At 47.1% G+C, this 17,689-nt stretch overlaps 1 protein-coding gene across 2 annotated transcripts in view; it reads right to left on the bottom strand.

Annotated features, from left to right (window-relative positions):
- The window catches only part of ARHGAP30 (Rho GTPase activating protein 30), a 33,041-nt gene that overhangs the window by 3,173 nt on the left and 12,179 nt on the right, over positions 1 to 17,689 (bottom strand). The window contains exons 2-11 of one of the 2 annotated variants that reach the window (XM_033174986.1): positions 8,257 to 8,359; positions 7,602 to 7,749; positions 6,716 to 6,798; positions 6,346 to 6,453; positions 5,949 to 6,076; positions 4,981 to 5,149; positions 4,384 to 4,484; positions 3,831 to 3,908; positions 2,579 to 3,082; positions 1,300 to 1,541 (exon numbers count right to left, since the gene is read on the bottom strand). In XM_033174986.1, coding sequence (XP_033030877.1) covers positions 1,300 to 1,541; positions 2,579 to 3,082; positions 3,831 to 3,908; positions 4,384 to 4,484; positions 4,981 to 5,149; positions 5,949 to 6,076; positions 6,346 to 6,453; positions 6,716 to 6,798; positions 7,602 to 7,749; positions 8,257 to 8,359 — 1,664 coding nt within the window. The remainder of the gene's footprint in view (positions 1 to 1,299; positions 1,542 to 2,578; positions 3,083 to 3,830; positions 3,909 to 4,383; positions 4,485 to 4,980; positions 5,150 to 5,948; positions 6,077 to 6,345; positions 6,454 to 6,715; positions 6,799 to 7,601; positions 7,750 to 8,256; positions 8,360 to 17,689) is intronic. The other variant, XM_033174987.1, reaches the window with a different exon arrangement.

Genomic DNA, 17,689 nt, shown 5'->3' with positions numbered 1-17,689 from the left:
GTCTTTCTTTCTTTTTTCTCAGTTGCCCTTTTAAAAATAATGGATATAGCAAACACATAGAACAACCTGCCGTTCTCCATATGTTTAGGCACCAGACAGCAAGGCTCTTTGAACTACAACTCCCATCAGCCCCAGGCCTGTGTTGCCTGGGGCTGAAGGGAGCATAAGAAACTGCCTGTTTCTTTATTCATTACATTTTTCTCCTGCCCTCCCTTCCAAAAAAGCCCAGGGCAGCAAAACCCCAAACCAATACAGTACAATTAAAAAGTAAAATAAAGACTTATTTAAAACAAGCCATGTGCCCAAATCAAATTACTGGGTTTTAAGGGGATTTATGGATGGATTTTAAAAATGAGTTTTAATGTGTTTTAGTTTATTCTACTGTGGCTTTAATTTTCTGTATGTTTTAAATTACAGCTGTAAATTTCTAGTTGTAATTTCATTGTTTTATCTTGTTTGTAAACTGCTTTGTGATTCCCCCCCCACTAACGATATATAAATTATATTAAACAAACAAACAAATAAAGTTTGGCTATTCCAACCCGTTTAAGAAGAGCCATGCTGAGTCATGTTAATAATGGTCCACTTAGCCCATCACCTTGTTCTCACAGTGGCCAACTAGATGTCTCACTGTGAAGCCCCTGAGCAGGACCCAGGCACAAGAACCCTCTCCCCTCCTGTGGCCTCCAGCAACTGGTATTCAGAAGCTTTGCTGCCTCTGACCCTGGAGGCGAAGCATAGCCATCAATTTTGTCCAATCCTCTTTTCAAGCCATTCAAGTTGGTGGCCATCGCTGCCTCCTGCGGGAGGGAGTTCCATAGTTTATGCACTGCCTGAAGAAGTCCTTTGTTTTATCTGTCCTGGGCTTTGCTCACATTGGATCACTTTTGCCATTGAGCACTTGCTTACGTCTTTTAACACACTTGTGTATTGTCTTTTTAAAAAATAGCCCCACCCATTATATGCAAGATTATATGCCAAAAACTCACTTAATATGTATAAAAGGGTCAACCCCCATGCTGCACTTTATTTCTGCAGCATAATTTTATATTAATGGATCCCCGCCCCCACAGACCTCTATGCATTGTTGTGTGTATCTGCTTATGGAGGTTGTAGGAGCTGTCTAGCTCCAAAGGACTCCTTTCTTTCTTCCCTCCCTTCCCACCTTGGAGCTGCCAAAATGGTCAGGTAGGAGCTGATGTGCAGCTCCTGCTAGGACAGAGACTCAAGGATGGGGTGGAAGAGCACCTGCCTTTTCAACTAGGTAAAGATTTTGGGTGACATAGTCATGGACCTCACCTGCATCCCACCTCCTATCATCTCATTCATGAACCCACTGCTCATGTCGTCCTCCGTGAGTGGGGAACTGTCCACACCACTGCCTGCAAAATCAGGCGCTATGCTGGTGCTCTTCCGAGGCTGGTCTCCATCCATGCTTTCACCCAGCCAGGCATCTTGGCTGTCCAGGAAAGAGAAGGAGTCCTGGACCTCCAAAGACATCTGGTTCTCTTCTGAATCAGACAGGCCTCCTGCCTTTGCATCTGTTTCAATAAGGGGAATAAGAAGAAGCAGCAAAGAGCAAGTCAGTTCTTTGCGACAGGGACTAGCTCCTTGGTGAGCCCCAAGTTCTTTGTAATGCAACTACTTAGGAAAACTGCAGGTGGCAAGCGCAATCTTAGGAAGAAAAAAAAAGCACCTCCCTCGTGAGAGAAAAGGGGGATACTTGCTCTGACTCTAGTCTGCATCACTTAAAAACAAAGTAAGTTAGTAAGTTAGAACTATTGGGTTGCATCCCATGTTAGCCATACTCAAAGTAGCAATTGGTGGACATGGTTAACATTTGCCCATTAATTTTATTATGTGTAGAGCTATTTATACCCATTTTTGCAGATTTATTTGATGAACCAATGAAGATTCATAGAGGTAATCAGCCAAGATTCCTCTAATTGATTAAATATGTCACATTTCAGGTGTTCATCTGTATTATTTTGGGAATACCTAACAACTGTAAGAAGGGCCAGTTCCCCAAGAAGGGTGCCACCACCGAAAAGTCCCTCTCACCTGCTGCCATCTGCTTAACTTCTGAAACTGGGGGCACCTGGGGCAGAGCCTCAAAAGGGTGGTGTTAAGGAATAGGCAGGTTTCATGCAGGAGAAGATGGTTCTTCATGCAGCTGTGTAATGCGCCAGTGGACACAAGCTGGGGAATCTGGCAGCAAGGCCCAAAAGTGCCACCAGGAGTAGAGAACCTCTAGCCTGCAGGCCCATCTTGGCTCAAACAACACTCACCTGCCTATCAGCTGACACCACTCGTGACAGCTGATCTTCAGCTGATGGGCATAGGTTCAGTCCTGCAGGATTCCATGCATACTTTTTCCTGATTCAGGAAGGGGGCTTGCATAGACCCCTGGCGGGTAAAATGAAGATGGGGGGGCAGGGAGAACGTTGTCAAATTTGGCTCAGGGGCCAATTCTGATAAGGATCTGGCCCATGGAGCCAAAAATGGTTCCACACCCCTGGTCTATACCACCAAGGCAGCTTGTAGATGGAAGAAATGGTGGGGAGACCATCTTACTTACCTCCAGCGTCTTCCTTGTTTGTGCCGTTGGGCACCAGCTTCTCCTCAGTTTCTTTCTGCTTAGAAGGCTCGTCCTCTTTGGCCTCAGAGGTCTCAGGAGGGTCCTTCTCCAAGGCACAGTGGCTCAGGGCAGGGCACTCGAGCCCCCGGGTTAGCCGGGACAAACTGAGGTTGGAAGTGATGTGGAATGGGACCGTGACAGAGAAAGGCCCAGAGATGTGGACGCCGACGCACTTCTCCGCGCGGTTCCGCCCAGTTTTGGGGGATCTCCCTTGAGGGGCTACCCCGACAATGCTGGACCTGCTGGCTTTCGGGGTGGTGGGCTCTGACTTGGCAGTGGCTTCGCCCTCCGACTCGCCTTGTGCTTCTTCGGCCTTCGGCCTCTCCGTATACTCGTCGGACTCTGACAGCAGGAAACTGTTATCGAGAGAAGCCGGGCCATCAAAACTCTCACGGCACAGAGTGAGCTGCTTCTGGGAGATTTTCCTCCCCAGTTGAATGTCATCTGCACTCAAAAGAAGAGAGCTGGATCAAAGAGGGACCCAAAAGACAGGGCCCCACGCCTGGGCCCCAAACCTTTTCCAAGGTTGCCTTCCAGTAGCCTTAATATTGTGATGAATTTGCTATGAGATTACTGTGAATAGATACGCTGCTTGGTTTTTTTAAAATTATTATATATTGATTTGTCAACCAAAAAAAAGTGCAAACATAACATAAAGAAAGAAAGCAAAGGATCTGAAACTTAAATTGTAAAGGGCCACAGCCTGGAAGGACAAAAGTACAAAGATACGGCACAGCTCCAAACGGATAATGAAGTATTAACTCATAAAAAGGTTTCCTTTACAAATAGTAAGGATATATGAAAAAATAAAAGTATTAGCCATCTGTGAATTCCATCATTATGGAGAATAAGGGTTCTATATAGAATTAAATGAGCTAGACGTTTGAATATGTCGGTGTGCCTCAATATTTGTATAAGAAATCACGTCATATGTCCAAAAAAAAAATTGAGTTCTGCCCTTTAGATACATTTAGTTTAAGGAGATACCTTTTCAAAAGGGCAATCTGCCAGACCCTTGAAAACCAGCAATCCAAATTTAATCCTAATCCCAAAGTCCTTCCAGGATTTGGTGAAACACCCAAGTCCTTCTGTCTCCTCCATCTCTATGCTCCAGGAGGAATAGAAGTGGGGCAAAAGCCAGCCAGCCCCTCAGCAGCGAATGTAAACAATCCCAGAGATTGTCTGCACCTACCATCGCTGGCACATGGCATGGAGCTGAGGGAATCCATGCTTTTGGCCGGCCGCAGACGCATCTTTCCCATTTTGTCATCTGGAACAGAGAGGCAGGATTGAGCCAACCAAACCTAGGCCTCAAAAAAACCCACCCCTTTTCAGTTGAATTTTAATAGTATATATTTTTTTTCATTTTACAGGCAACAAAATAAAAGAAGTAAGATCAACATAACAAACCAAAAGAACCGCAGGAGGGATGCATACAAAAAGTGGGTATTTATCTTTCATAGAATTGTCCTTGTACCCCTGCCAATGATTTCAACTGTTTACAGTGGTCTTTTAAATATATTACAAAGTTATTCCAATTGAAATAAACAAATTAAGGTCTTATATGACTGGACCTAATGGTCAGGGGTCCCTTTACCTTTATAAAGCAACACTTGGCACTTTCATTGGGAATAATAATCAACGAGATAGTGACAGAAAGACCCACTTTCAGGCCATATATGTGGCACACTTAACTCTTAGTCTGCTTGAACAGTTACAGTGAGCTTTAGCGTTAAGCCTTTTACCTTTGTCCTCCGGCTTGTTCAACTTGCGTTTGGCATCATGGCTGGATCGGCCGAGGTTGAAAATTGACTTCCATTTCTTTGCCTTAAGGGATCCTTTTCTTCTGTGAAGAATTGGAATGGAGGTTATAAAATTTGCATGCAGGATGGTCATCATGTGTCTGGAGCCACTTTGAATGGGATCCTTAGGACTCTCAGAAGTGAGGGCAGAGGGAAAGGGGTTTCCTGACTGGCTGCAGCTAAAATAAGCATCAATAAATCTCTGTGCACGGATTTACTATTCTCATTCATGCTAGAAAAAACAACACCATATAAAATAATCAGGGCCGGGGGCAACTGTGCAGTTTGCTGGGGGTTGAAGGGGTCTGGAATATCTGTGACCAACGCTGCACAGTCTGGGGGCAACCCCACCACATAAGTAGGGATGTGCCTTTTTCTCTGCAGCCCAGCCAGCAAAATGGGCTTCATGCCCTCTGGTTGTAGTCGCTTTGCAAAATGGGCATGCAATGCCATCCTTTGTAACTAGAATCTGGAAATTCTCAGCAGGCAAATACAGAAGTGAACATGGGAAGGGGAAAGAGAGGGAAGGGATGTGTGTACTTGTTGTCGTTGAGCTCGATGATGGTGTGGTAGGGTCGCATCTGTGGTGGGCCATCCCCCTGGTTCAGCGCAGCTGGGATATTGCAGGAAAAGGAGCATTTTTCATCGCCAAAGGTCACCGATGAGCTTGCAAGGAGAAGGGACTTCCTGAGAGATTCACGGCTCCCGGCTATAGAAGTAGTGGAGAAAAACAGCATCATCAGGAAATTAAGCAAGTGCAGGCAGGAATAAAGCCAGAGAGCTAGTTTAGTGCAGGAGAGACAGTGTGGTACAGTGGTTAAAAAGTATTGGACTAGTACAGTTGAACCTTGGCTCCCCTCCCAAACACCTTGCAAGTCGAACATTTTGGCTCCCGAATGCCGCAAACCCGGAAGTGAGTGTTCCGATTTGCAAACGTTCTTTGGAACCCAAATGTATGACGCCGCTTCCCATTGGCTGCAAGAGCTTCCTGCAGCCAATCAGAAGCCGTGCCTTGGTTTCTGAATGTTTTGGAAGTCAATTGGACTTCTGGAACAGATTCTGTTCGACTTCCGAGGTACCACTGTACTTGGGAGATCAGGGTTTAAATCTCCCCACTCGGCCAAGAAGCTCACTGGGTGACTGTGGGCCAGTCACTGACTCTCAGCCTAACCTTCCTCACAGGGTTATTGTGGGAATTAAATGAGGGAGGGGAGAACTTTGTACAACACATTGAACTCCTTGGGAATAAAGCTTGGGTATAAATGCAATAAAGAAACAAACCATATTCTGTCACCACAACAAAACAATCCTCTTTTGGGAGGTCCTCAGATTTTAAAAGCTCTTTGGGGAGTTCATTAGGGCTGACGAAGTGCCCCCCCCCACCTTTCCCTCAAGGCCCGTGTAGTGAATGTGTATGGAGGGGTATTTCAATGGAGGGCACTACAAGGAGTTCCAACCCTACATTTCTATAATTCTGTGGTATTCGTCTGTCACACATAAAGACCTACCACAGAGAGGGACATTATTGAAAATCTGATCCACGTGGGTGAGGATAAACTCCACCACAATGGACTGGATGCGGACCTCCATGAAGGCCGCTGTGCCGTTGAAGCCAGACGACTCGATGTCCTTGGACCTGAGAAGAGAGGGAGAGGGGGTTAAGCCTAATGAGGCAGAAGTGCACAGGTTGGGAATGGGTGTTGTGGGTCTTGCTGGCACTCGTTCGTTGAGCAAGAGTCTCCTGATTGTCAGGCCAGTCTTCTTCCTCCTTGTTCAGAAATCTGGTTTTCCAAATTTGCCTTTGTTTCAGTCCAATGCCCCTTCGCCAGGCCTTAAACAAAGCTCTACTGTCAATGATGGTTCACCAAGAACTGAACTTGTTTGATAAAAGCTGCTATGTCTCACCTGAGCAGGTTGGGAGCCCAGACGATGGCCAGGTTCCGTACGTGCATGTTGGTCTTGGAGCTGAAAGAGGCCATGTGAACTAGATGCTTCATCAGGAACTCCAAAGTCCTTGTAGTGGACGCAAAGCCAAAACAAAGATGGGGGGGGAACAGAGTGAGGGTCAACTGAACGAGAAATCACAACCACCAGCATCCATCAATAGGAACTGAACTGTGAAATCTCCTCACCAGCCATACTAGCATTCAGCAATCTACAGGGGGACAAAAACCGGGACACTCCTTTTTATGTCCCGAGCTCTCGCACGTGTGCGAGACCAAAAGATGCTACGAGGATTGAGCCAGAAAAGGGGCTTTTTGGCCCTTGCAGGTACCTGTAGTGGGGCGCTGGGAGTTCCTTCAGCACATCCTTGATCTTTTCCAGCCGGCCCTCCTCCATCTGGATGGCCACAGCATCCTGGGTGAAGTGGGAGAGAGGAAAGAGGTACTCAACTCACCATTTGGTCTGCTCAATTCCACAGCATGCCTCCCACCCTGCCATGCAATACCAGACGTTGAAAGCAAATAGTTTGGATATCGGGTACAGTCATCTGCCAGACCTGAGCCGCAGTTGCCATTGCATTGCAGGGGGTTGGACTAGATGAGCTTTTGGGTCCCTTAACTCTACAATTCGATGATTCAATGAGTAGCATGCAAATCTATACACAATCAGGGCGGATCCACACCGTATATTTAAAGCACACCCAATGCACATTGAAAGCACATGAACCTTGGGAACTGATGTATTGGTGAGCAAAACAAAGCAACACTTTATATGTATTAGGGCAGAGGGAGGGGAACCTCACACCCGGGGGCCAAATGCGGCCCTTGAGAACTCTCTGTCTGGCCCTCGGGAATCTCCCCAGGCCACACCTCCTCTCCCAAGCCACATCCATCACTGGCCCTGCTTTGCCTCCTTCTGCCAAGCTGGAATCTGTCCTTGACCTCTGATAACGACTTACAGGGAGGGAGGTAGGACTAGATTGCTCTTGGAGTCCCTTTCAACACTGCAATTCCATGACTCTTGCTTGAGGCAGAGGTGGGTGGGTGTAGAAACTAGCCTACTGTTCAAAGCTGAAATTTAAATATGTGGCCCTGCCCACATCTGCCCTTGGCCCCACCCACTATTGGCATAAGGTTCCGCAGAAGAGAATGCGCCTTTGGCCTGCCCTAGAGTGAAGGCCCTTAGTGCCAAATGTGCCCTGGGTCAGCCATACTCACGGCAAACTTATCGTAGAGCTGATAGGTGAGGAGTGGGTTGGGGAGCTCCCTGAAGTAGGCTTTGCAGAGCGAGCTCACGCAGTGGATGTCCTGGAGGTACAAGTCTTTGTTCAGGTCAGGGTAGCCCCGGTCGTTGTCAAATTCCAACCTGCAAAGGGCCAGGAAAGGGGAGGAAGGAAAAAGGCAATGGAATATTGTATATAGTAACACCAGAAGATCTGGACTATCGGAAGGGCTGTCACATGGGAGATGGAGCGAGCTTGCTTTCTGCTGCTCCAGAGGATTCAAATGACCAATGGATTCAAATGACCAGAAAGGAGATCCCAGCTAAATATTAGGAAGAGCTTTCTGATGGCAAGAGCTGTAAGACAATGGATCAGACTCCCTCAGAAGGTGGTAGATTATCCATTGTTGGAGGTTGGATGGCCACGTGTCAGGGATTCTTAAGCTGTGATTCCAGGTAGGCTGCTTTTGGGCAGGGAGGTTCCATTTATGGGTCACAGCTTACAGCCATCAGTTGATACCCCCTGCTCCTCTTCCTCCATAAATTTCCAAAAAAAAATATCCTTTTTTGAAAGCCACCTAAGCTGGTGATTCCAGTACCACATCTTCCGGCAGTGGGTTCCACACATGAATAATGCCAGCTGGCTTTTACCTCAGCTTCTGGATGTTTGAGGAGACTCCCGACAGCCGGTAGATCCCGTCCACGATTCCGTGCTGCTCCACAAACTCTGTGCAGCTCTTCAGAACCTGAGGAACTGGGAAACGGTTGAGAGTCAGCCTGGGGAATGGTGGTGCCTCTTGACAGATGGCCAAAATCACCCTGAAAGGCAGCCTGCTGTGGTCCTGGGAGGGCTGGCATCACCACCACCCTGCAGTGCTGACCGTGGGGCCTCCTGGGGCCCACCACCAATGGGACCTCCATTCTGGACAGCCACAGGGCAGCTCCAAACCACACATCTGTCGGAATACGTTTCACGGATCCGCCATGGATTCATATTTAATTGGTTATTTTATGGGTTTTTCAAGGTTTACTTTTGGTATAATTGCGCGCAAAAGTGAAAGTGAAAGCATGAATGAATAGTGTGATTCACTTACAAGATTAATCCGCCTTTATTTTGTAGATCCGGTCATGTTCAAAGTTGTTAATGAGCGTTAAACTTGCTTCCCGCCCTTTTGGAGGGCAGCAACAGTGATTTTATTGGTTAAGGCATTATTGATGATGTCACGTTTGTTCCCTAATAAAAGGCAGAGGCACCCCGCTTAGGCAGGAGGAGTAGCACGAGACCGCACGTTCTTCTTATGTTCTTTTAGTTGGGTTTTAGTTGAAGTCAAGTTTAGTTTAAGGGGCTAGGAGCGGGCTGGACGGGTTGGATGGGTTTTTTCTTTTAGTTAGAGTTAGATCGCGGAAGATCATTCGGTTTAGCCTTAGTTAGGTTTTCTTTAGGTTTAGCCTAGGGCTAGAATTGCGGAAGATATTTCGGTTTTAGTTTATTTAGTTAGCCTCGCGGAAGATCGGGCGCGCAGGGACGTTAAGCTTAGGAGAACTTAGCTTAGGGGACGAGCCTATGCGGGTTCTGCCGAAGCCACTAAAGATACAACCGGTGTCTGTCTTCCTTTGGGGGTTAAAAGGGGAGTAAAGTAAAAAAATTTATTTTCTGTAAATTGGTCCGTCTATTCAGAGTCAGGGTATATATTTTATTTCACGAGGCAACTGTTCATTAAAGAAGGCAATTAGAAACTCACACTTCATCGGAGTCATCAATTGGCTTACTCAACATCCTTCAGACTGTGAGGCTTTGGCCGGCGACCGTGCTCAAAAGCACGCGGAACGCTGGCCGCTTTCCCCGCAACTGGTACCTCGTGCATAACCAATCCAAGGCCGTGCACGAGGAGCTCCAGCACCCAAACCCCGACAAGTGGTGCCCCGTGTGAGGCAAAGCGCAGTCGAAAATCGCTTCCACGAAGACTCCGGTTAAAGGCAACATATCGGAAGTGGCTCGGAAACAGACATTGAGAGGTGAGGTATAACGGCCCGGTTTATCCAGGATTTCGTTGCAGTAGCGCGAATCCACCGCTTGCCCAAAGTAGTGTAAATAGAAGTCGCGCGCGTATATTTTGCCCCAAGGGGTCCCCGGGTAGAGCGGCAAGGAGTTTAGTGTAAGCCTACGGGCAGAGTAAGGTCTTCCCTAAAGCCTACGGGTGGGAAGGGTTCTGGCAAAAGCCTACGGGTGCCAGGGTCTGGCAAAAAGCCTACGGGTGCCAGGGTTTTCGGTCAAAGCCTACGGGTAGGGCCGGTGTCTCCCGAAAAAGCCTACGGGTGGGAGGGAAAGGTTTTCTGGCTAAAGCCTACGGGTGCCAGGTTTTTCGGTCAAAGCCTACGGGTAGGGCCGGTAGCCCCTAGTAGAAGCCCACGGGTGGGGGCGGACGTTTTCTGGCTAAAGCCTACGGGTGCCAGGTTTTTCGGTTAAAGCCTACGGGTAGAACCGGTGTCCCCTAGTAGAAGCCTACGGGTGGGGGAGGAAAAGTTTTTGGAAAGTGTTAAAAATGGGCTCCTCACTCTCAACTGCTCAAGTTAAATTTTGTGAAGATTTATTGTACCTTTTGAAAAGAAATGGTCACCCTGTCTCTGAATCAGAAGTAGAGCTTTTAGTTAAAACTATTGGGGAAGTTTGCCCTTGGGTCCCTAAGGAGGGAACGAAAGATCTAGCTTCATGGGAAAGGATCGGGTTAGAATTTATGGCCAACCCGAAAATCGGAATTCCTGTACAATTAGTATGGAGCAAAGTAAGAAACTGCTTTCAACAAATCGCTCCAAGAAATGTTTTGCTTAATGGAACAGTGAATTTGGGAAATACTGCTTTTAATAGTGCCCCTGTGCTGCCGCTTGCGGTTGTGCCATTTTCGGCCCCTTCGCAGCAGCCAGTTCAGGCCCCATTGTCGTACACGCACTCGCCCTTGTCCAATTTGTCATTGCCAGATTCATTGCCGCCTGTGCCGGTGCAGCAGACGCCGTCGGCCTTTCAAGCCCCGCCGCGGACTGCCCCACCGCCAGTCGCTCAGCAGTCATCGCAGGCCCTTTACCAGCCAGCGATCTCAAGTCAGCAGCAGCCGCGGACCTCGCTCCAAGCAACGGTCCCGCTTCCTCCATCGCAAGCCGCGCTTTTGCCAGCGATCCAGCAGCAGCAGCAGCAAGCAGCCTTTTTGCCAGCAAACCCTGCTGCCCTGCAGGCCGCGCTCAAGCCAGCAGCTCCAGTTTTGCAGCAAGCTGATTTCCAATCAACAGCAATCCAAGCTTCAATGCAAGCAGCTCAACAGCAATTTACCAACCCTTCAGCACCTCCAATGCCAATGCAGATTCCAAGACAAGAGCAAAGCCAAACAATGATGATCCAGATGCCAGGACTTGCAGTACAGAGCCAACAACCTTATGCTCCAACTTCAAGTCAGCCATCTTGTCTTCATCCAACTTCAAGTCAGCCATCTTGTCTTCATCCAACTTCAAGTCAGCCATCTTGTCTTCATAGTCAGCCATCTTCAAGGCATCCAGATGTCAAAGACTCTTTAGCACCATCTAGTGGCTCATCATTTGGAAAGCATCAACAAGATTTAAACTCACTGATGCCACCTACAGATCCAGCAGCAATGCAACCCATCTGCAGAACTCAAGCTTTGGAAGCAGCTTTGGGACAAATAGACTTTAGTGCTGATCCAATGCACATCTTTCCAGTGATTCGTGCCAATGGAGGACAACCTGCAAGATATCAAGCTATTCCTTTTGAAACACTACGTGAACTACGAAAAGCCATACGCGAAAATGGACTTCAAGCTCCTTATACTAGAAGTTTACTTGAAGGACTGTCCACTAGTAGACTTCTGCCATCTGATTGGAAGTTGATTCTTCGCACCTTCCTGTCGCCTACAGATGCTCTTCTGTGCCTGCAAGAGTGGAAAGAAGTAGCAGCCAGACGTGCAACGCCACTCGCCACAGAAGATATGCTCACAGGATCAGGACATTACTCCAATCTCAATCAACAGCTAGCCATACCTGATGCTGCACTCGTCACCATAGCAGACATCGTGGTCAAAGCTTGGCGCAGATTACCCAATCGCACAGATGCCAGCTCAGTATCAGGATTCGCTGCAGTTAGGCAAGGTCCAAAGGAGCCTTATGGGGACTTCGTGGATCGCCTGATTGTTGCAGTGGAACGCCAGATAGAAGATCGTCATGCCAGAAACATGCTGACAAAACAACTCGCCTTTGAGAATGCTAATGATGACTGCAAGAATGCCCTAACAGCAGTTGCAGCTCGTCCAGATGCCACATTGACTGAGATGCTACGCGTCTGCCAGAATGTTGGTACCCACTCCTACAAAGCACAACTCTTGGCAGCTGCGGTACAGATGCCACGTCAAGACAGCTCTACGCCAGTCAAGAAGTGCTATGGGTGTGGAGGCGATGGGCATTTCCGGTCGCAGTGCACAACAACGCCAAGGCCTTCTGCCAAGCCGCCAGAGAGATGTCCCATCTGTCAGAAAGGATTTCATTGGGCGAATGATTGTCGTTTGAATCCACAAAACACATCACCTACCTCATCTCCAGTTCAGGGAAACGGTTCTGTGGGCCGCGCCCCGGCCCCGGTAAAACAATAGGGTGCAAGTTCAAGAACATCATGAAGGTCAACCATCCCAGAAAGGTGAACAACGCTACTCCTTATCCAGGTCATCAGAAAAAAGGAGTGATCCAGAGAGATATCTACTCTCCAGATGTCCAGAGGAAAGATGTGACCTCATCAAGCATTCAGGTTCCAGAGGTTTCATCATCTGCCTTACCTATTCAAAGGGTTCCAGTAGAGAATATAGCATTCAGTTCACCTTCTGCTGACCGCCCTTCAGTTCCTGCTGATGTTGATCCTGCTTCACAGCAAGCAATCACAGTCAAGCCTCTGATCGCAGAATCGCCTTCAACGTTGAGAAGACATCCTACTGAGATCAATCTCGCAGCTCCTGAGCTTTACTCACCTTCGAGTCAAGGTCAATCTGTCATTGAAGGACATTTGCCCTTGATGAAACAGCAGTGTTCAAGTTGCAACCCAGCTGATGATCACTTTCCATGTGGCCAAAGAATGCAAGTGAGTGAGCCAGCTCCCTCTTGTGGAAGCTTAAACATCACTCCAGTTAACAATGTCCACACCTTTGTGTCACCTCCAGCTTTTAAGCTCAGCCCGCCACAACCAAACAACTATCAGGAACAACAACTTCTACTGCCTCGTGTCAAAGAAGAAGTTCCATCCTGCCAGTTTGATGCACAACTGACTGAATGCCAGCAGGTTCAACAGCATCAGCAACTCTTACCAACGGAAGAACCTCAGGTTTGCCAACTCAACGCCAAGCAGCTTCAGAGTTGCCAACTTCAGCAGTGCAAAAAACCCGAAGCCAAAAAGATGTCTTCAAACACTGCCAACGAAGAACAAGAAGAATCTTCTGTCCCAGGTATACCACTCTTCTTAACAGAGGACTGCTACTTTTCAAATCCATGGTTTGCTCAGCAATTGCCAACATCCATTCGTGGTCCATTCCCAGACACCTCGATTTGCCTTATCCTGCCTAGGATGGATCGCCTCCCTGCCACAGTCACATTGACTGCAGGCCTAGTTCGAATCATGGATTCATCTCAGTTGCTGATTCCAGGATTTTCAACTGTTCCTTGTGTCCTAACAAAAGGCTTGGAAATTGCCAGACTCTATTTGCTTACTTCTACGCCTACAGCTCCTGTAGACTCTTTGCCTCCTCAGACAGCAATGGCGCTAATCAAGATTACAGAAGAACGCCCTCATCTCGTCTTAGAAATGGGTGGACGAAAGATCAAGGGTCTTCTTGATACAGGCGCAGATGTCACAGTGATCGCCAGAAAGGATTGGCCTGACCAGTGGGCAACGACTGTCACCCAGGAAGTCTTCGGAGTCGGAGGTTTCGAACCCGCCCACCAGAGCGTGCATCCGATTACCTTCCAGTCAGACTCAGGCTCCATGGTGCAGCTCCGTCCACTTGTTATGGATGTGCCTATCACCCTTTGGGGTAGAGACTTATTGTCTAAAGCAAGAACTGTTGTCCATACACATTTTTGATGTGGGCCTTTGCATCAGCGCCAGTACATGCTCTTCCACTCACATGGAAGGAAGGACCCCCTGTATGGGTCGACCAATGGGCGCTGACGTCAGAAAAGCTCGCTGCAGCAGAGGCCCTAATCAAAGAGCTACTACGCCAGGATCGTGTGCAACCCTCTAATAGCCCTTGGAACACTCCAATCTTCGTCATCAAGAAGAAAAGTGGAAAATGGCGTTTACTTCAAGACCTGAGAAAGATCAACGAGAGAATTGTTCCAATGGGTCCCCTTCAATGTGGACTTCCTAACCCTAACCTCATTCCTAGAAACCATCAGCTTGCAATCATCGATCTCAAAGATTGTTTCTTTACTATCCCGCTAGCACCTGCAGATCAAGAAAAGTTCGCTTTCACTCTACCTGTGTTCAATAACACCAGACCAGCTTCCAGATACTCTTGGAAAGTACTCCCTCAAGGAATGGTGAATTCACCGACTCTCTGCCAGAACTTTGTGGATAAAGCATTACAGCCTTTCAGGGCACAATATCCAGCCTTAGAGGTTTGCCATTACATGGATGACATCTTGATCCATGGAGAAAAGGTCTCAGAGCATCATATCGAGCATCTTGCGCGCATCCTGAACTCTTTTGGGCTTTGTATTGCCCCAGAAAAGGTACAGCGCACTGCTCCATTCCATTACTTGGGTCACAAACTGCTTCAAGACACAGCCCTGCCAGAGATGCCAAGCATAGTCATCCCAGAATCCTTTACCTTGACACAACTGCAGCACCTCTTGGGACAGATAAATTGGGCTCGAAAGTCTCTAGCAGTTCCAACATCTGAACTTTCACCATTGTTTTCTGCTCTTAAGGGACATACATCTCCTTCGGATGTTATTCCGTGCACCTCTGAGATGCGTCTTGCTTTACAAGGAGTAAACACAAAGTTGCACCAGATAGCTGTAGATCGTGTGCCAACAGCTAACTGCACTCTTTCATGTGCCATTTTCACTACACCAAGATTGCCTACAGCAGCTCTATATGTTCCAGATACTTCTTCGAAAGTAGCAATCGTGGAATGGGTTCATCTTTCACACACGCCTCAAAGGAATGTGTACCCCAGTATGGACGCTGTTGCTGATCTCCTTGTTAAGTGCAGAGGCCGTGCAATTCGCCTGAGTGGAAATGATCTGCTTTCCATCTACCTTCCTTTCTCTCAAGAACAAGTGCTAACTTTGATTCAGTTTTCAGATAGTTTCCAGATTGCTATTGCAGATTTTGTTGGTTCATTCTTGTATAATCCCCCTAAGGACAAAAGATTCACTTTGTTGCAGCAAGTAAACTATCACCTTTCATCCATGTTGGTGCTTCAGCCTATTCCCACTGCAAAAACTCTGTTCACAGATGGCTCCTCTTCCTATGGTGTCCTTGCATGGAAGGAGGATGGACAATGGAAGACTGTGTTTACAGAGAAACAACTTTCAGCACAAAGATCGGAACTGGCAGCAGTGATTCTTGCCTTTCAGACTTTCACTGCAGAAGCATTCAACCTCGTTGTAGATTCTCAGTATGTATATAGACTGTTATCATCACTTCCAGTTGCTTATCTGTCTCCGTCCATGGATGAAAATCTCTTTAATTTGTTCGCGCAGCTTCAAGAACTATTACAGAGACGTTCATTTCCCTTTTTTGCTGCACACTTGCGCTCTCATTCCAACCTTCCAGGATTCCTGGTGGAAGGAAATGCAGTAGCAGACGCTGCCCTCAGGACTCTAGCTTTCTCCTTGTTCGACAATCCTGTGACAAGCCATGAAACTTTCCACCAATCAGCAAAGGTTCTACACAAGACCTTCAACATTCCAATGTCACAAGCAAGGGACATTATTTCATGCTGCCCTTCGTGCTCCAAGTCTCCTATTTGCTTGCCATTTGATGCTGTAAATCCTCGAGGCACGGAGGCGAATCAGCTGTGGCAGATGGATGTGACACATGTCCCAGCCCTTGCTCCAATGTCTAAGTTGCATGTCACAGTGGACACCTTTTCAGGTTTCATTTGGGCTACAGCACTGAAGGGAGAAACTACGAGGCACGTCATACAGCACTGCATGAGAACCTTTTCAGTTATGGGAAAACCTCAAGCCATTAAAACAGATAATGGCCCGGCCTATGCTTCTCAGGCCTTTAATGACTTTTGTGTGCAATGGAATATTTCCCTATCCCACGGGATTCCGTTTAATTCGACAGGCCAAGCTCTCATTGAAAGGACACACCTCACTTTCAAAACTCTGCTCCACAAACAGACTGCAGGACGTCACCTTCCAGCCTCGGAGATCCCTTTGGCAGTTGCAAAGGTGCTGTTCACCTTAAATTTTCTTCTCTTTCCACATAACAAGCCTCATTCCCCGGTGGACCTCCACTTCAAGAAAGAAGAACAGCTTCCTCGACCTTTAGTCTCTTATCGCCTCTTGCCTGACATCGAATGGCGAGGACCAGTTCCACTCATCACTTGGGGTCGTGGTTACGCTGCAGTTGCCCTTGAAGAAAAGGCTGTTTGGGTGCCTGCCAGATGTGTGCGCCCTTGGAGAGCTAAGGAACCAAGTTAAGAATATCCACCTCGTTGTTTGACTGCACCAGTTTCCAGTGTCAAATGCAGCAACTCTTCAAAAGTGCTCAACTAATAGCACCAGTTGAGTTCTGGGCAGCCCCTTGGTCCCTGGCTGCCTAGATTTGTTCCAGTTATTCCCATACCTGCATTCACTAGCAGATCACCCTGATTTGCTTGCTTAACCTCCTTTCTTCTACAGGTATCGTTGTTTCTTCAGAACTCGATGTTTCAGAACTTTCCTGAGCCCCATGAACTTTTCCTGAGTTCCAGGACTATTTCTTCTACATGGTCGTGTGTAGTTGGAGAAGAAGACGACCGGCAACTCATTCATCGTCTTCATCCTCCTCTCCAACACCATTTTGCAGTTCTAAACCTGTCTTGTACTTTATATTGTACTTGTAAAAATTGCATATTTGCCTTTGTATGCTTCTTGAAATATCCGCCTCGCATATTACATGTGTTTTCCATATAGCTTGGTAATTAATGATATGGATGTTTATGTACATGAAAACTTTTCTGAAATGGTTTCCATTTAGAGCGTCACAATTTTGATGATATGGAAATGTTTATGTAAGGTCAAAGCATCGTCTTTGTGCAGTTCTAGTCATAGACATATTTATACATATATGTTTTATTTCAATAATCCTAAATCTCCACGTTGTGCTTGCAAAAGTTGTAGTTCAAAATGTGGTAACACTTATATGCCTTATTTGAAATATTTCCTTTGATCAAAGAATTGGTCATTCTCGGATTTGTTCAAGATATATATGTCAAGTCTGGTGGCGTCCTACCCTTTTGGTACCCCTATTTACTTTAAAGATTCCCCCTCTATATGCTACCTTTTGGCAGTAAACCAGGTTCCCAGCTTTTCCCTTCACTCTGTTTCCTGCTGTTGATGGGAGACCCTTATGTAGTTGGTTTAAATCCCATCTCGTTTCGCTGGAAACCCTTGCGTAGATGGTTTAAATCCTCATCCTGGCTGGGACACCTTTATATAGGTAGCTTAAATCCCCTCTTGTGGCGAAAACCACTTGTACTTAGGTGCCTTAAATCCCCTCTCTGGAATCGGACCCTAGTTCCCCGTTACCTGTGGTCGCTGTGGTAAGTCCAGAATCTAAAGTTCCCTCGATTCTGTAGCCTCAGAGCCACACACCTTTTATGTTTCCTTATCCATTTTCCTTAGTTTCCAAATAAAAATTAAAAAAAATGGGGGAGGGGTCTGGGTAGGCTATGTAGCCCCAGCTCTAGTTATACTTTAATTTTGGGTCCCGGGTCGGGACCTCTCTTATGTTTGGGCAGTCGTTATCCGTTATTTTTAATTTTGGACCTGTATCAGGTCCTCTCTTGTGTTTGGGGAGTAATTTGTTGTTTTACGCTGC

This window comes from Lacerta agilis, chromosome 17, assembly GCF_009819535.1.
Source record: "Lacerta agilis isolate rLacAgi1 chromosome 17, rLacAgi1.pri, whole genome shotgun sequence".
NCBI lineage: Eukaryota > Metazoa > Chordata > Lepidosauria > Squamata > Lacertidae > Lacerta > Lacerta agilis.
This window is presented reverse-complemented; position numbering and strand designations above follow the sequence as displayed.